This window comes from Drosophila tropicalis, unplaced genomic scaffold (genome assembly GCF_018151085.1).
Source record: "Drosophila tropicalis isolate 14030-0801.00 unplaced genomic scaffold, ASM1815108v1 contig_859, whole genome shotgun sequence".
Lineage (NCBI taxonomy): Eukaryota > Metazoa > Arthropoda > Insecta > Diptera > Drosophilidae > Drosophila > Drosophila tropicalis.
This window is the reverse complement of record NW_027173353.1, coordinates 699,124-715,494: the sequence shown is the minus strand read 5'-3', so window position 1 is coordinate 715,494 and position 16,371 is coordinate 699,124. Positions and strand designations below refer to the sequence as shown.

The 16,371-nt window shown below is 38.9% G+C and overlaps 1 protein-coding gene across 10 annotated transcripts in view; it reads right to left on the bottom strand.

Annotated features, from left to right (window-relative positions):
* The window catches only part of heph (polypyrimidine tract-binding protein 1 heph), a 170,847-nt gene that overhangs the window by 83,376 nt on the left and 71,100 nt on the right, over nucleotides 1-16,371 (bottom strand). Inside the window, exon 3 of one of the 10 annotated variants that reach the window (XM_068296834.1) lies at nucleotides 14,593-15,225. The exons of the other annotated variants lie outside the window; for them this stretch is intronic. Within the exon in view, the coding sequence (XP_068152935.1) occupies nucleotides 14,593-14,595 (3 nt within the window). The 5' untranslated portion in view covers nucleotides 14,596-15,225. The remainder of the gene's footprint in view (nucleotides 1-14,592; nucleotides 15,226-16,371) is intronic. 10 annotated transcript variants of the gene reach the window in all.

The window sequence follows — 16,371 nt, the reverse complement described above, 5'->3', positions numbered from 1 at the left end:
TCTCAACATCGACGGCATGCCGCTGCTAGACACAAAAGAAGCCCATGGTCTGGTTTGGGTCTGCACATAGCGAAACAAGGACAATTTAAATAGGCATTTATCTTGCGAAACGACACAGCGCAGGTTGCGTTCCCACACATACACACACACACACAACACTCGTGCGGCTGATGCTGATCCATGACGATGATGATAATGTGCGGGCTGCGACCCTTCGCTCTCTACTACTACTCTACTTCTGACATTGATGATGTGTACGGGAGCGAGAGGAGACCGGGAACTAGAGAGTTTGGTTTCGTTTGGTTTTCTTTTTCTTTCCTTTGGGTTTTTTTTTCTGTGCCTTACTTCCTCGTAATTTTTTTGTTTGATTTTTATTTATGCGCTTTGGTGTAAGAGAACCACAAGATTTGGTGGCGTGGCGTTCAGATGCCTTTTCCTTGCCTACTTCTATACTTCTACTTTTGCTTGCCGTTGTTGTTGTTTTGTTTTCTTTACAATTTTTAGCTTGGCAAATGTTTTTCAAAGCATAAAAATACTTTTACATTAACTTGTTCTAACAACACACACACACTCACTACGAGACATATATATATATTTGTATATACAAAGTTGTAGAACATTTTTGTGCTACGTTTTGGGTTTTTGCTTTTAACGCTCAACGACTTTTTGTTTTTGTTGTTGCCTACTTTTAGGCAAAAACGAAAGTAGCGCACAAGAAAAACAACAAGTTGGCAAAACAACAAAGAGCACAGAAAAATGTTCGTTATAAAGCGGGCGTTATGCAAAGTGTGTGCTTGTTTGTGTGTGTATGTGAGTGAGTGTGTGGGTTTCTACCACCCACACCTCCCCCTCTCAACTTTCATCGTCTTGGTTTGTCGTCGTCTTGTTGTTGTTGTAGTCGTCATCATCATCAACCTGCTACTTGGCTAATATCAACATCATTTGCGTTAAGTGGTTTGAAAGCAATGCGCGAAAAAAGTTGCCAACATTTACGATTTGCTTAATGCGTTTGCCTATCTATCACAGTTTGCCACTTCCTTGGCTATTAAACTGCAATAAAGGCAGTTGGCTTGCTTGGCATGTTGCCAACCAGCCTGGCTGCCAGCCGCCAGCAACATTGCCCGCCCCACCACAACAACCAGTTCAAGTTGCCAAAGGAGTTTGTTCCAAAAAGCAACAGTTTGGCAAAGCCTAATTGGCTCTGACTTGCTTGTTGCTAGAGCTTCTGTGTTCTACAATCTCCCCCCTACTCACACTCTCTCTGAGTATGTGTATATGTGTGTATGGCCTGTGTCTAGCCGCCAGGCGCACGAACAAAAAAACTGTTGCATGCTTACAGGCTGCCTAATAAAATTTCGCTGCTAGCTTCTACTGATAATGCTTACAACAACAACCAGCAGTAGCAGCAATAGCAACAAAATAAATAAAATTGGCTACACAATCTGCGTCTCCTTCATCTGAGTCCTTTGCTTCCTTTTTCTACTACGTGCTTTCCCCACTCCTCCTCCGCCGCTGTTGCTTATTGGATCCTAGCCAAAAGGAGAAATTTTCTATGCTCGTAGATTTTGGCATATCGATAGCATACGCATATTTGCTTTTTGGCCTGGGTAATACAAGTACAAAGGGGGGAATTGGGAAGTAGGAAGAGAGTGATGGGGAGCATTTTTATGGCTCCTGGCAAAATTTATGATTTCTTTTCATTACCCGTGCTTTGTTAAAAAAGGATTTGCTTTGTATTCTGCTCGTTACCTGAACTGAACGACTTTCCCTCCTACTACTTCTACTCTTCCACCTCATACTCCACCTTTTTCTCTTTATTTCCCTAACTCTGCGAATGTCTGCGTGCGTGTGTGTGTGTGTCTGTGCGTAAGTAGCTTTAAATTTGCATAGAAAACCAAAGTAACAGTAGAATAGCAGTGAAAGCATCAAGAACAATATTCAAATAGGCAAATTATGGCAATTAAAACAAATTAACCGAGTTGAGAATAAACACAAAGCGTTTTGTTAAATCTGGTATCAAAGTTCAAAAAGCTTGCCAATAAAGTTAACTAAACAAAGTTACAGCCAAGAGAGATGAGACTAATGAACTTGCTTTCACAGCAGGTTCCCTTTTCACACAGCAGACAGGCAGCAAATTGATTTGCATAGCAACCGCCTACACCAGCTGCCCACTCCTCACCTCTTATTCCCGTTCCGATTCCTATTCCAATTCCATAGCCATATGCCAAAGTCCGGACAAATCGCAAGACATTGGCGCCAATGTGGCTCGCTAAGCAGTTCAACTATTTAAGGTACCGACAACAACAACAACAACAAAAATAGAAATAGAAACAGAAACAAAAGCATTTGGTATAGTTGGCAACCAACATCTATGGTAACTTCAACTCAAAGCCGATGCCGTAGGCAGAAGTGTCAAAGACATTGGCCATTCGACCCAGAGAACGAAACTGGGAACGGACTTGAGTGACTCGTGCTCCTCCTCCACCTCCTTCATACAAACAAAATGCTGACAAGCTAATGAAATGTGAGCAGGTTGTCGTCGTCGTCATCGTCATCGTCATAGACAACACCGACATGGATGTTAGAGATGACGATGGGGGGCAAGGCAGAAGAGGCTGGTCCGTCTGTCGGTCGGTCGTTGGTCCGTCTGTCGGTTATTCTGCCCCTAAAATTGTTACACTAACTTGCCTCTCTGTGTGTGATGATGAACTGTCGTTTCTGCCATTGTCAGGCAAATCCCAGGCGATTGCCATCATGCCACTTCACCCTCAGGCCCGTAGAGGGCGTTTGTTAAATTGTTGCTTAGACATTTGCTTATGCAAATCGAAATTATAATGAAATCAGCTGCTATATAAGAGAAGGCTGCTGCTTGTTCTCAACACTATTCTGAATGACAAATGCTGGTCAGGTGAAAAATTGATTGATGACAAGAAAGTAAAATGACTATAATGGAATATGCAAATAAGTTTAAGAATCTCATGATTTTCATCATTTTAAAAAGTAGTTCTCAAAAGAAAGAAAGTATTCCGTTCTGTCAGTTAGAGGCACGAGTATTTGGTAACAAATTGGCAACATGTGAAATGAGCGATGTGAACTGACTGATTTTTACTATTTTAACAAGAATATATGCCTACACATATATCATAGCAAACAACTTACACCGATACACACACTCACCCACCTGGGGGGATGTGATGCTTAATTCAAAACTGAATTTCAAACAATTTGCACAGTAAACTGTTGGATGAAGGCCCAAAGACATAAGTGGTAAATCACATCAATATGTAACACAAACGGCAAAAGATGTTTATCTAAGAGCAACGACGTTACCAACCAAATGGGTACCGAGAGTCAGAACACAACGCATACACACAATATATCCCATGGACTACGATTTGCTATGCAATTTTACACACTTGACCATTAAACGTAGCCATTGGGAGCAGTTTGCATAGCAATGAAGCCAGAAGGCAGCAATGGCAACAGAAACGGCAGAAGCAGCCACAAGCCAAAAAGGAAAATAGAAAGAAAAAGCATAAAAAACAAGAATAAAACCATAAGCTAGCCATAGTCGGTCAACTTGATGAAGTATGAATGATTACGTCAGTAAAGAGAGCATAGAGCGAGCTATAGATTCTCAGCTCTAGCTCTAGGACTTATACCATCATCTTCATCATCATCATCATCATCGATGAGATGACCAAACCGCATTGAAAAGGTGTAGTTGACTGTAAAAACTTCAATGAATAAATTTTTCCTTTTCTTCCTTCGTTCTTTTTTTTTTCCATGTTGTTAGTGTTGTTGAAAATGGGTTGTGCCATAAAAAAGCATAAATAAGTCAGTCAGACAGTCAGTCAGTCGAAGTCACACACGCAAAACACATGAATGGGCCAGAGAAATAGTAGCCGAGTAAATTGATCGAAATGAAAATGCTCATAAATTTGCATAGACCTCCCAAAAAAAAAAAAAGGAAATATTGTAATTGAGCTATGGAATTTATGGGCCTCTAGCTAAACGAAACGAAATAATCAAACAGTTTTCTAGAATCGAAAAATTCAATTGAAAAGCAATACAAAATTGAAAAACAAAAATTGGTTTTATCTAACATATTTTCCAAATAAGAATTCCACAATAAGCAGAGAAAGATGAGATTGTTCATTTATAAAACCAGTTAAAAGGAGAATTTAAAATTCACCAGGTTGAAATTAAATAAACGAAAAACTGTTCTTTGTGCGACCAGACAACGATGACGATTTGTCATGTTGGCACAATAAAACACACACACAGACACACACACACACACTCTGAAGCGGGACCAAGACAAGTAGATTCTATGGAAATTATGACAAACTGTCTTAAAAATGCTGAAAATGCTGTTAACGTTTTGACTGAGAGAGACAGGAGAAAGAAGGAAAAAAATGAACTGAAGCTTGGCTTTTGTTGACTGACTGACGAAAGTGGCGTATGAGCAATGTGTCTGTTGATGCTCGTACTCCTGCCGTTGCCGCCGCTGCTCCTACTGCTGATGATGATGAAAATGATGAAACAGCAGAAAAATATGCCAAGTGAAGAGAAGACAGGAGAAGGAAGGAATGAACAAAAGTCGACGACAGATGAGTTTGGGTCAGGCAAATACAATGAACTAGAGTAGATAAAGAGAGAGTGGATTTAAGAAAAGGAGAATAGAAGATGAGGGGGGTGCATGGAATGACTGGTGCTGGTTCTGTTGCTGCATTTATGAGCATAAAAAATTGACGCCGCATTTGAACACACACACACACACACACAATCAAACAGTAGAATAGACTTTTATTTTTCGTTTGCTCTCTTCATGTCTCGTGTCTCTTGTGCCCTCTTCTGCTTCTGAGGCACTCTCCTCCTCTGTCTGTCTGTAAAGCGGGAATCGTTTAAACGACAAGTGACAATGGAAGGTAACAGCAAGTGCAGCCAGTTTTTCCTTTTCTATTTGCTATTTTTTACTCAGACTCTGCCTATTCCTTTTTTCTTCTTTTTTTAAGGACGAGATGGAAAATTGTGCAACTCATCAAAATAGTCCTGAATGCAGCCGCCTTCTGGCAAGGCATGGAATTTTTGCATTTATGCATATAAAACTAGTGGAAAATTTCTTGTTGACAAAGGTGACAATTGTTGTCAGCCAACTAGTTGGCCAAAGAGCTAACTAACTGCTTGACTGCAAGCTCGCTGACAGTCTCAGACGAGAATTTTAGGGTACATCAACCTACAAACCACAAAATATTCATCTAAATATTTAATTCAATGCAAATAAAAAACTTTTGCTTGCACCCAACACAATTTCTTGTATTTGTGCCATCATATTGAGTTAAACGAGAGTTTTGCAGTATGTAAATTGCCTTTACAATTAATCAGCCCTTAAAAGTATGCTTCGCAAATGTGCCAACTTTTCGACAAACTTATTTTCAACAAATTAATTTTCCACTCACGCAAAAGAATTGAAGTAGAAAAGCGGGGTGGCGAGAGAAAAAAACGATGGAAATATGTAAACGAAGCCCTGTCTGCTGCAACGCATTTTCATACTCGACTTGTTTGCTCTCGCTAACTTAACTTTGCTTAACTCTAGTTAATGAAATCACCTGCATTCATTCAGAGATGAACACGCGAGTGCCAGAGCGCGAGAGTTAACTTCAAACTTAAGTTTCAAATAAGCAAAGAAAAAAAAACCGGAAAACAGGAAAAAATACTTGTTTTCGCAGGTCTGCCGCCTGATGCAGATTTTACACATTTTTCTTTCCTGGTTAGAAGTCGAAGTAGATGGGTGAGAGGGCGAGAACCATTTGTTCAGTGCAAGCAATTTCCAGCTGCCAGACACATATCACACACACACACACAGAAGAGTAAATTTCCAGCTTATGGTCGGTCTGGTTGAGGTCTGGAACCTGCCGTCTCTAAGTCCAACATGGGGGGTTAGGGGTGAGAATGTAAAATGAGAAGAGTGCCACAAAATTGAGTTCATTTTACCGGCTACAAAACTTATCATTAGTATCGCTTTTCAGCATACATGCGCTGCATGCCGAATGAAGCTACACACAGACACATCCACACATACATACGCTCACATGAACGCGGACCACGTAAACATGTAATAATTACTTGGTGCTAGATGAAACTTTGCTACAACTTTTTAGAGCACACTTTGCAGCAGTGCGAAAGGACTCTCTTGCCAGAATGGCTGGTGGCTAGGTGACTGGCTGGTTGGTTGAATGGCTGACTGAGTGACTACTTGGCTTTTTGCTAAGCGAGTATTAGTGGAAATTTAATATTGCAATTAATACAGCAACAAAGTGTGCATTGCATATTAATAAGTTAGTTTTGGTCGTTGACAAAAAGTTGGTCAACTCGTTCTCTCTCACACACTATGTTTTGGGTGGCTCTGGGTAGGATTAGTGAGCACTCATACATACACACACCACCTCTATATGTAAACGTATGTGTATGTGTGTACCATAGGGCAAACATTTGCGGTCGTAAAAGCCAAAGTTACAACCCCATAAGTTGGCTTAGGGTTGAAGAGCGCGCACCAAAGCGTGTTAGGTTTTAATGGCAACTTCGTTTTGGACCCTTGCCACTACTGCCTGGCCCTCCACCCTGTTCACATTCAATATCTATACTCATATTCATATTTTGCTTGGTCACATTTAAGCTTTTAATGATCTGCAGCAGTTGCAATGGCACAAAAAGTTCCACTACTATCCATCCCATCTCCCTTTCTCCAAAAAAATAAAATAAAAAACAAGTAAGGCAAAACTTTTTTAATGCGCTTAGCCGTGGCCGTTTAACTGCAAAACTTAATTCGCGCTCCAACATTCAAAAGAGAAAATCTCGTATTTTTCTTCCTTTTTTCCTGTATTTTCAATTTTTTTTTTTCTTTCTATATAACTATTTGTGCAAACAACAAAGAAAAGTTGCAAGCGCGAAAAGGAGAATCATCATTATCGTCGTCATCATCATCATAGTCAGCAGCAACTGAGAACCAAGTGCAGCCAACTACAAAAGCGCAACAAAAGCAATTTAAATTTAGCCAACGGCAGCTGCGCGTTGTCCAAGCGAACACAACGAATTTTATTTCACTGAAGAAGCAAAACGAACCAACGAAAGAATGAATGTGAATGAAAAGACTGAATGAGAGTAGAGCGAGGAGAAGAAAAAAACAACATGGTTTTTAGTTATAACTTTTTAATTTGTTTGTCAGAGGCAGAGTGCCGCACAACGAGAATAGAGGCTGAGGCTGAGAGGCAGCGTCAAAAATATGGATCACATTTTTGTCTGCTGATTAGCGCAATTGTATGAAATGTGAGACTCCACTCGCACACACATACACAGTCACTGACAGTTATATGTATGTACGGGACAACAATGGGTCTTTTTTGCCCAAAATCGATAGGACCATTTTGTGAGTGTGTGTGTGTGTGTAAATCATAACAATGCCTAAGCGCACATCTTGCCTAGTATTACCAGCATTGCCCAAGACCCCCAAATCTATCCCATCAGGCTACCCCACCATCCCCCTTTTCGTCTCCTCAATCTCCTTGGCAGAGCTTTGATCAATGCAAAAACGTTTTGGTGTACATGTCTCTAGGGTTGATTTATCTATTTACTCCTCCATCGTTGTTATTCCTGTTGTCGTCTGTCCAATACCATCCAGTTGCCAGCCCATTCTCTTCCTTCTTCAAAGCTGTCAATATTTAAAACGTTGTCCTTGCTGTCCTGCTAAACAGCACGCAGCTGCTGCTACTGCCCTCCATCCTTCCCGTCATCATTCTCTTTCCTCAATCAACCTACTGGCCTCCCCGTCCGTCTTTGTAACGCGCTGCGTGCTTAACAAGAGTTTATTGAATTTTATTTTCTCATCTCAATTTGATGTGCTTGTTGCTTTTCCTTCTTCATTTTCATACCCCACACCTCTTTTACTCTACGAGTTACAAGGGTATATCTATTATTATTGCCAAAAACGATGTAATATTGGTAAGAGTAAGGAACGTGCCATCTAACTGCATAAAAATGGTCTGAAATTGCGTCACCAAATCTCGAATGTATTCTAAAAGCTATTACATATAAGAGAAAAACCTTCTTAATCAGAGGCTTTCACTTAGAGTATCCCACAGTCACTCAGATTTACTACGGCCTAACATCTTTTTCTTTTTTGGCAAGTTTAATACATAATTCGACCTATTTCGTGGGCTGTTTTGTACCCTCCTGCTGTCATTTCCCAAACCCTCCGTCTCTCTCTCTCTCTCTCTATCGCTCCCTTTCTTTGTTTTACTCTAGTGCATTTAAATTTCAAATATAAAATAATTGAAATTTTAGTTGGAAAAAACACTTTTCTTATTTTCTTCTTAAATTTTGTTCACTCTTGTTGTTGCTTGTAAATCGCTTATTATAAAAAAAAAAAAATAAATTATAAATTTCTACGCGGAAACTTTTTACGCCTGTTGTCTGTTACGTCAAGTTTTTCGATTACGGATTAATGTAATTTTTTTACTTTTATTTTTTATTATTATAAATTTTCTCTTTTTTTTTTTATTTTGATTTAAGTTAGAGGTGGTAGAGATATCTGAGTGACCTCGTCAAGGCGCAGCCGGCTGTGTTTGTTTGACTTGGCTTGAAAGTTTGATGAATTTTTAAATTTAAAAAGTTATTTGTGCGTTTGTAAGTTGGCATCGTCGTCGTCGTCGTGTCCGCCGCCTCTAGCTTATTAGGAAGCGCACTTTGCACAGGGGAATGAATGCCACAAAGAAACATACAACAGGATTTGCGGAAAGTCAGTCGAAGGATACTTCAAAGCGGGACACCATGACACTTTCTTGAAATTTACAATCTAATATATGTTTATTTGAAATTGCGTTTTCTACGCGAGAGTATTTTGTGTTGCAACCACAAAAACAAAAAACAAGTAAATCCCTGCGTTAAATTAAAATTGTGCGTATTTTTTCTATTTACAAGGTGGATCAAAAAAACAGTTGCTTTCATGTTGTTCTTGTTGTTGGAACTGTCAATAAGTACATATACATATATACGATGCCTGAATATGAGTGAATAGAAGTGGAAACCTCAGGGAAGCCATCTCGTCGTCTCTTGTTTGTCTTGGCTGTGGTTTTCACTGGTTTTATTAGCACCTGAGGGCTTGTCTTTGTTCCTTTTTGGTGTTTCTCTTTTCTTTTTTTGTTGTTTTGTTGTGTTTTTGATTTCATTATGCATTTTGTTGACACACAACAAACACACACACACAGAGACAATAATGTCAGAAAGTAGCAGTAGCGCTTCAAATTACTAGAGGGATCATTACAGTTCAACTATTAGTTCACAGAGTTTAAGAGAAACTAAAGCTTCAACTCAATGAAATGAAAAGCCTTTCCAATCTAAAGCTATTCCCTTTATACAAGTAACCACATTAAAAACTTTACCTTATTATGGGCAAGTTCGCTTTTATTTTCAAATATTATTCCCATTTGATGGGATGGGCTCTGTCCCTGGCCAGGGACCACACTGCCATCCATTGGTGGCAGTAAACCCTTTTTTTTTTTTTGGTCCGTTGACATACGCATAACAAAATGCGATGACTAATTATAAAATTATATGTATGACATTTGCTATGTTTGGTTTAGCTGCAGCAGCCGCGCACAAAGCACATTTACATATACATAAAATAAATAATTTAATGCGATTTCTGGCAAAACAAAAATAAACAAACAGCAAAAAACAGAAACTGCAACATTTCCATTTGCAGTTATAAGGATGGAGACGGGTTTTAGTTGGGTGGGTGGATTGGTTGGCCCATGTCAAAATTATTTAATAACAAAATATTTTCATGTTCGCCTCCATTTAATGACTGTGGCAATTTCTGTACAACTGTAAAATAAAATCAACACATTAAATGCGTCGATGGATAGGGACAGCAGGTGGCAGGGGGGTGATGACTGGTATTTGTTTGTTAAACAAAATCAATTACAGATAATTTGATGGCAGGCAGGCAGGCAGAGAGAGAGTCAGTCAGAGGCAGTGCCCACCGAGTGGACCGCCCCCGCTGTTCCCAACAATCATTATTTGCCATGTGGTCGACTTATAATAGAGTCATTTAAGTGCAGTTTAAACTTTAACGACAGCCGCGCCAGTCATCGACTGAGTGACTCTGTGTCTCTCTTGGTGTCGACTCTTGACTGTGGCAAACGATAAATCGATAATAAATGTGAGAGGACACACACACACATATATGAACGTGGAGACGTTAAAAAAATGTGACTCTGCTGCTGACCGCTCTGGTGTTAGAATAACAAATAAACAAACACACAGGATACGCAGGAGACAGGATACTAAGCACACACGCACACACACAAACATACTCTATGTTGTTTGACTCGCGGCCACAACTGGGGAAATACAACTAAAAACTGTTGGCTTACTACCTCGCCTTGTCTATGTGTCTATCCTTTTAATCATTCTCTCTCTTTCTAGCTATCTTTCTCTTCATGACGTGGCCAAGGAAAAAAAGCACAACGAAAAACCAAACACACACATGGCTATGTGTGACTTTTGCCGTTGTTGTTCTGTTCCTGGCCTTCTGCTGCCTTTTGCACAAATTGCAGCGGCGACATTTTCAACGCCAACTAATCAATATGGGCGACATGTGGCCAAGAGACGAATATGCAGAGGGTCACCCAGCACCACCACCCTCCCGCTTACTCCCTCCGGCCATATGGATGGGAATGGGATGGTGGGTGTTGGTAGGGAAGGTAGTAAGTGCACACCAAACAATTGCGGTTAATGCTTGCTCGCATGCACGATAGTTATGACTGATAAAATAATAAACTTGCGGGGCTAATAAAGAATCAGACGGTTTTATGGTCTAACAGACGACGAAAAGGACAGCGGTATTAAGGATATAAATCCATTTAAGTTAGAAAGGCATTTTATTAATGGCAAAACAAATTGTAGAAGGAGAAGGATTAGATTACTTTTAGAAACCGTAGATACTTTTACTATTTATTCGAATTGATTTACTGCCGCCTTCTCAAAATATAAGAAATCAAAATATAATTTAAGTATGTCTTAAGTTGAGGTTTTTGTTTTTTGTTTATCAAATTTATAGAGGATAAGCCATTTGATAAAAAATTCAAGTTAAATGCGATTTCAAACTCAATGGAGAGACTATTATATGGCCGAAGGACACATTGCCAGGGACTACTACTTTTCACATTCCCACAACATTTTTCAAAACGGCAAGACTTGGCGATGGGGGATAAAGAGTACTTTTCTATCGCCAAGCCATTTCACCGCAGTGTCCTTGGATGCCATGGGTGGTATTTGTGGTGGTGATGGCGATGGGTTGAGTGTTCGATACTACTCATTAATATTCTAGTCGTCTGGTCAAGTGGTTGCACATTATTTTATTACGCACAATTGACTTCGCATGAAGTGCCCAACAAATACGTGTATCCATAAAAAGAAAAAAAAAAAACCCAAAGGGGAGGACGACCCAAATCCCAGAGAAAAAAGGACGAGATATGGCAAAAAAAAAAAGCAGAAAAGGCAAAAACAGTATGTATGGATATGTGGTCTTTTAATTGCTATTTAATTGCAACCATGTGGCAACAGATAGGTTTTCTTTTGCAATTGACGTTTGTGTGAAAATAACTTAAGAATCGTAATGTAAATAAATGAATTAGTTATAAATCTTGGCTTATAATTAACTTAGTTTACTTGGATAGATGTCAAAATGTGCGATGTTTCTCAAGGATTGAATGAGTTTGGGTAGGCGGGTTAAAAAGTGGGTTAATTTATAAATAAATGTGTATATACAACTAGAAAAACAACATTAATATATGATGAAGAACAACAGCAACGACAACAGCAAGATATCCAAATGCTAGATATACAATACAACAAAATGAAGGGAAGTTAGATAGATAGATAGAGAAAGAGTTAGATAGAGAAATTAGTTATTAGCTATTTTAAATGATGTATGAAAGAAAGAGAGCAGAATGTGTCAGTTAATTAGTTAGAGGCTCTACAAGGCTACTTGGAGAGATGAGAAAGATTTTAGAGTAAATCGGCACGCAAAGCGAAAAGGAAGGCAAAAAAGGAAAAGTATCTCAATCTACGCGACAGGAAAATGACTGAGCGAAAATTTAAGGAGTTCGTTCATTTTCATATCGTTAATGAAAAGTTTCTTTTTTTTTTTGGGTTTTCTTTCCTTTTTCTTTTTTTTTTTTTTTTTTTGCTTTTCATTTTCTTTTTTGTTTAGCGTTTTTTTTTTTTTTTTTTAGTGAACACACAAACCTTTTTAGGAGAAGATAAGTGTAGTAAAGTTGGCGATGGCATAGAACAATCAGAAGATGCAGAACTGCAGCCGCTGCTGGCACTGCTGCATCCAACGGCGCTAAGCATCGATGCCATTGTCAGCGACGAGGAGCAGGAAACAGAGCCTGCTGATAATTCTGGCACTGCGCCTGGTCCCGGACCCAGCAAGGACCGGGAACGGGTGGCCAGCGGATTCCCGAAGCTGCCAAGGCTAAGGAGTGCAGCGCCGCCGATGGTCGCAGTTGCAGCTGTCGGCTGCTTAGTAGTAGTGGTAGTAGTTCTAGTTACGGCAGATAGATTAACTGTATTATTTACATTGTTGGTCGGTGTTGTTGCTGCAGATGTGGGTGTGGCGGCTGTCGCAAACATGGCCGAGGCGGCCACCGCAGCGGCCCCACTGCAGGCGGCAGCCGGTATGATTGTCAGCGGTGTACTGGGAGCAGCAAAGAATTGCGGTGGCGGTGGGCCAGCAGCCACTGCTGGCACCCCAGCGCCTCCGGCCTGGGCATATTTGGTGGGCGTTGCCGGTGTGGCAGCAGCAGCCACATTGTTCACCTGCAGTTGCATGTATGTCTGTAGCATGGCCTGGGCCTGCACCTGGGCCTGGGCTTGATAGTGATACTGCTGCTGGAGCTGCTGCTGATGAGCCTGAACTTGGGCTTGCTGTTGTTGCTGCTGTTGGGCGGCCATGGCAGCAGCAGCAGCCGCCTGCTGATGGTATACCGCGGCCTGTTGCTGCTGCTGTTGTTGCTGCTGCTGCTGTTGCTGCTGCTGCTGTTGGACGACTCCGACGGCGTTGGTCTGTTGCTGCATTATGGCCGCTGCAGCTGGCGACGGGTAAGCCTGATAGGCAGTCGCCACAGTTGCCCCTGCGGCCGGATGCTGCAGATGATGCGGATGCGTGGACGGCGGTGCGTGCAACAATTGCATTTGCTGTACGTAGTGTGAAGGTAGGTTTTGTCGCTTTCAGATTATTGTTGTATATGCTGTGTTTTAAGTTTTGGAATTTTGTTTGTTTTGCATTTTGTTTTCGAGAGTTTGGTTTTGAATTGGCCAATTTGTTGTAAAATCATAAAATTCAGTTTGATAACATAAACGAAAAAACTAAACAATTTGTTTACTCTCAGAAATGGACAACATTAAATTAAAGAGAACTCAAGAGGGGTAAAGGAATACGTGTGTAAATATATTTATATTCTAAAGTATAAACTTTTTGTTGCTATATTTTGGGGGAACGCGGAGAAGATATTTTTGGACTCTGTTCCAAAATTATAAAGCCAGGAGTCGACAGAGAGAGAGAGAGAGAGGGGTGGAGTAGTAGTAGAGGAAAAGAGAAGTTGAAGGCTAGCAAAAAAAATGGCATTTAGAAGGCGTTTAAGCAGTGGAGAGCACTACAAGTCGATAGAATTAAAACTACATGGAAAGAATAAGGAGAGCAAGAAGGCAGAGATAGATAGAGAGAGAGAGAAAGAGGCAAAAGCATTTTGTCATGAGGTAGTTATATAAATTACAGAAATCGGGCAAACACTTGCGTTTATCAAATATTAAAAGCCCCTGTTTAAAAACGAAAGTTAGCTCTCTATAAATAATTAACAATTGTCAATGGTTAGCGAGCGATGAGTGACTATATACAAAGGGCATAAATGAACAACCCCCTTCCGCAGAGCTAAAAGAAACGAAAAGTTTAACAAAATCATAAGCTAAAGCCACCATTGACATTTCACAACTTTTCTTTACCCGATTATCCGTATTTGAAATATAATAATATATAGTAGAGATATGTTATAACCATAAAGATATTGGATAGATATGTAACAATAAAAAAATCATATAAAATATATATTTATAACAGATAGGTGGTAGATGGGTAAAGAAATAGTAGGTGGTATATATAAGGAGAGACAGACAGAGAGAAAGAAAGACAGAGACAGAGAAAGAGAGAGAGGAGACAGACAGAAGTTGGTTTTTTGCATAGTAAACTGTACAACTTTCATTGAATGTGAGAACTTTTGGATATATGTATAATAAGTTAGCAATTGGTTAGTTGATTATTAATTAGTTAATTCGATGATATGTGATAAGTAATATCTTGAGTTATACAATTTGTTTCTTTTCTTGTGTTTGTTTTTTTGATAAGATCAACTTTTGATACGAGTTTTTGTTCTTTGCGTTTTTTTTTCTTTCTATTTTTTGATTTATTTGGTTTTTGATTCAAGTGCATTTTCTTGTTTTGTTTGTTGGATGTGGAACGGCGCTTACCATGATTAAATCTTGTATAGGGGAGGACTCGGACTCAGCTGTTGAATCTGATGTAACAATTTCGCTTTTTACCGTTAACGGTGGCGACGGATTTGGTGTTGGTGTTGTCGGTGTCGGTGTTGTTGAAGTTGTTGTTGTAGTTGCTGCTGCTGGCGGAACGGTGGCAGTTGCAACCGTTTGCGGCGGCGTTGTTGGGGGGCTGCTGGCAAGCGATGCTTGTGAGCTGCTGCTGATACTGAGCGCTGCAATCGCTGCTGACGCCGTGGTTTCTGTTAACGCGGCAATGATGACAATTTTATTGGCAACAAATGTTGATTAAAAAAATTTTCAAAGTTTGCACTTTTTTGTCAGTGGGGTTTATTTGTTAATTTTTTCTTATTTTTTTTTTTTTGGCTTTGCGTTGATTTTTCTTTGCTTTTAATTTTCAGTTATATTAGTAGTTGTTTGGCGCGTCTCGTTTGTTTTATAAGGATTTCTTTGATTTCGTTTTTGTTGTTGTTGTTGTTGTTTGGTATTTTTCTTCTTGACAAGGGGGAATTGCACGGGTTTTGGTATTTGGGTTGTTTTTGGAGATAGAGATGACAGAAAAGAGTTTTGTGCTTGTGTGTTTTCTGTGTTTCTAACGTTTTTAAACTGTATAATTAGATTAGATAATGCCAATAGGGTGTTTTTTTCTTTTTTTTTGGTATAATTATTCTAATGCCAATTGTGCTTCAAAGTTTTATGCAAATTGTTGCTAATTATTAAATGTTACTACAGTTAATTGAGTTAAGTTCGAGTTTTGAGTTGAATTGAGCGTCGCTTAGAGATTGTCTAATCCTTTCTATTTATGTATATCTATACATACATATATATCTATATCTTATTTGTATGTTTATTGAGTATTGCAAGATTTATACATATCACTACTGACTTTTTAACTAATTTGTGTTTGATTATTATTAATATTAATTAGACACGTGTATAAAGTTTGAGTATACATATAAGTTTGTCAAGTGTATAGCATAAAAGTTTTGAAAACCGTTTTGAAGATTGTTTAAAGTTGATTTGATTGATTGATTGATTTGATTGTTTAAGTATGTTTCAAATAGATAAAGTGGGGGAGATTGTCGTAGAGTAAAGTCTGAGGTTTGAGTTTTAAGTTTTTGAGTAAAGAGCAAGTTGTAAAGTGTGCTAGCAAAAGTTGCTCTATAAAGTTCTGTATAAATATATGTCTTTATATATGTATATATATTGTATAGAAGATAATGCCGATTTTTGCAAGAGATATGATTATATTCTTATTATATCAGCGAATAATTATTATTAGATGTGTGTGTATATGATATTTATACACTTTTTTTCTTGTGTGTATTAAAGAAAATACGCTAATTTCGTTTGATTGTCAAAACGCGTACTCTTGTCGTTCGAGGCATTTAAATTGCCCGGCGATCCCTAAGTTTTATAACTTTTATGCAAAAATGATGACCAAAAATCGTGATTTGTGACTGATTGATTGATTGACTGTTCTAAAGAATTGACCAATTTTCGTATTTTAATTCAATTGTTGCAATCTCTCCACAATACACAGATACACAATACAATAATATAATATATCTAATAACTACACTTACACACACAACACATGCGACTGTTTTTTATTGCGGTATCTCTTTGAGATATCTTTCAATACTTTTTCTATTCTGTATATATATATATATATTTGCTGCTTTATTTCATTTTGCACTTTCATTCATCTGTCTCTCTTATATATGTATATATAATTAAAAAATGCTAATT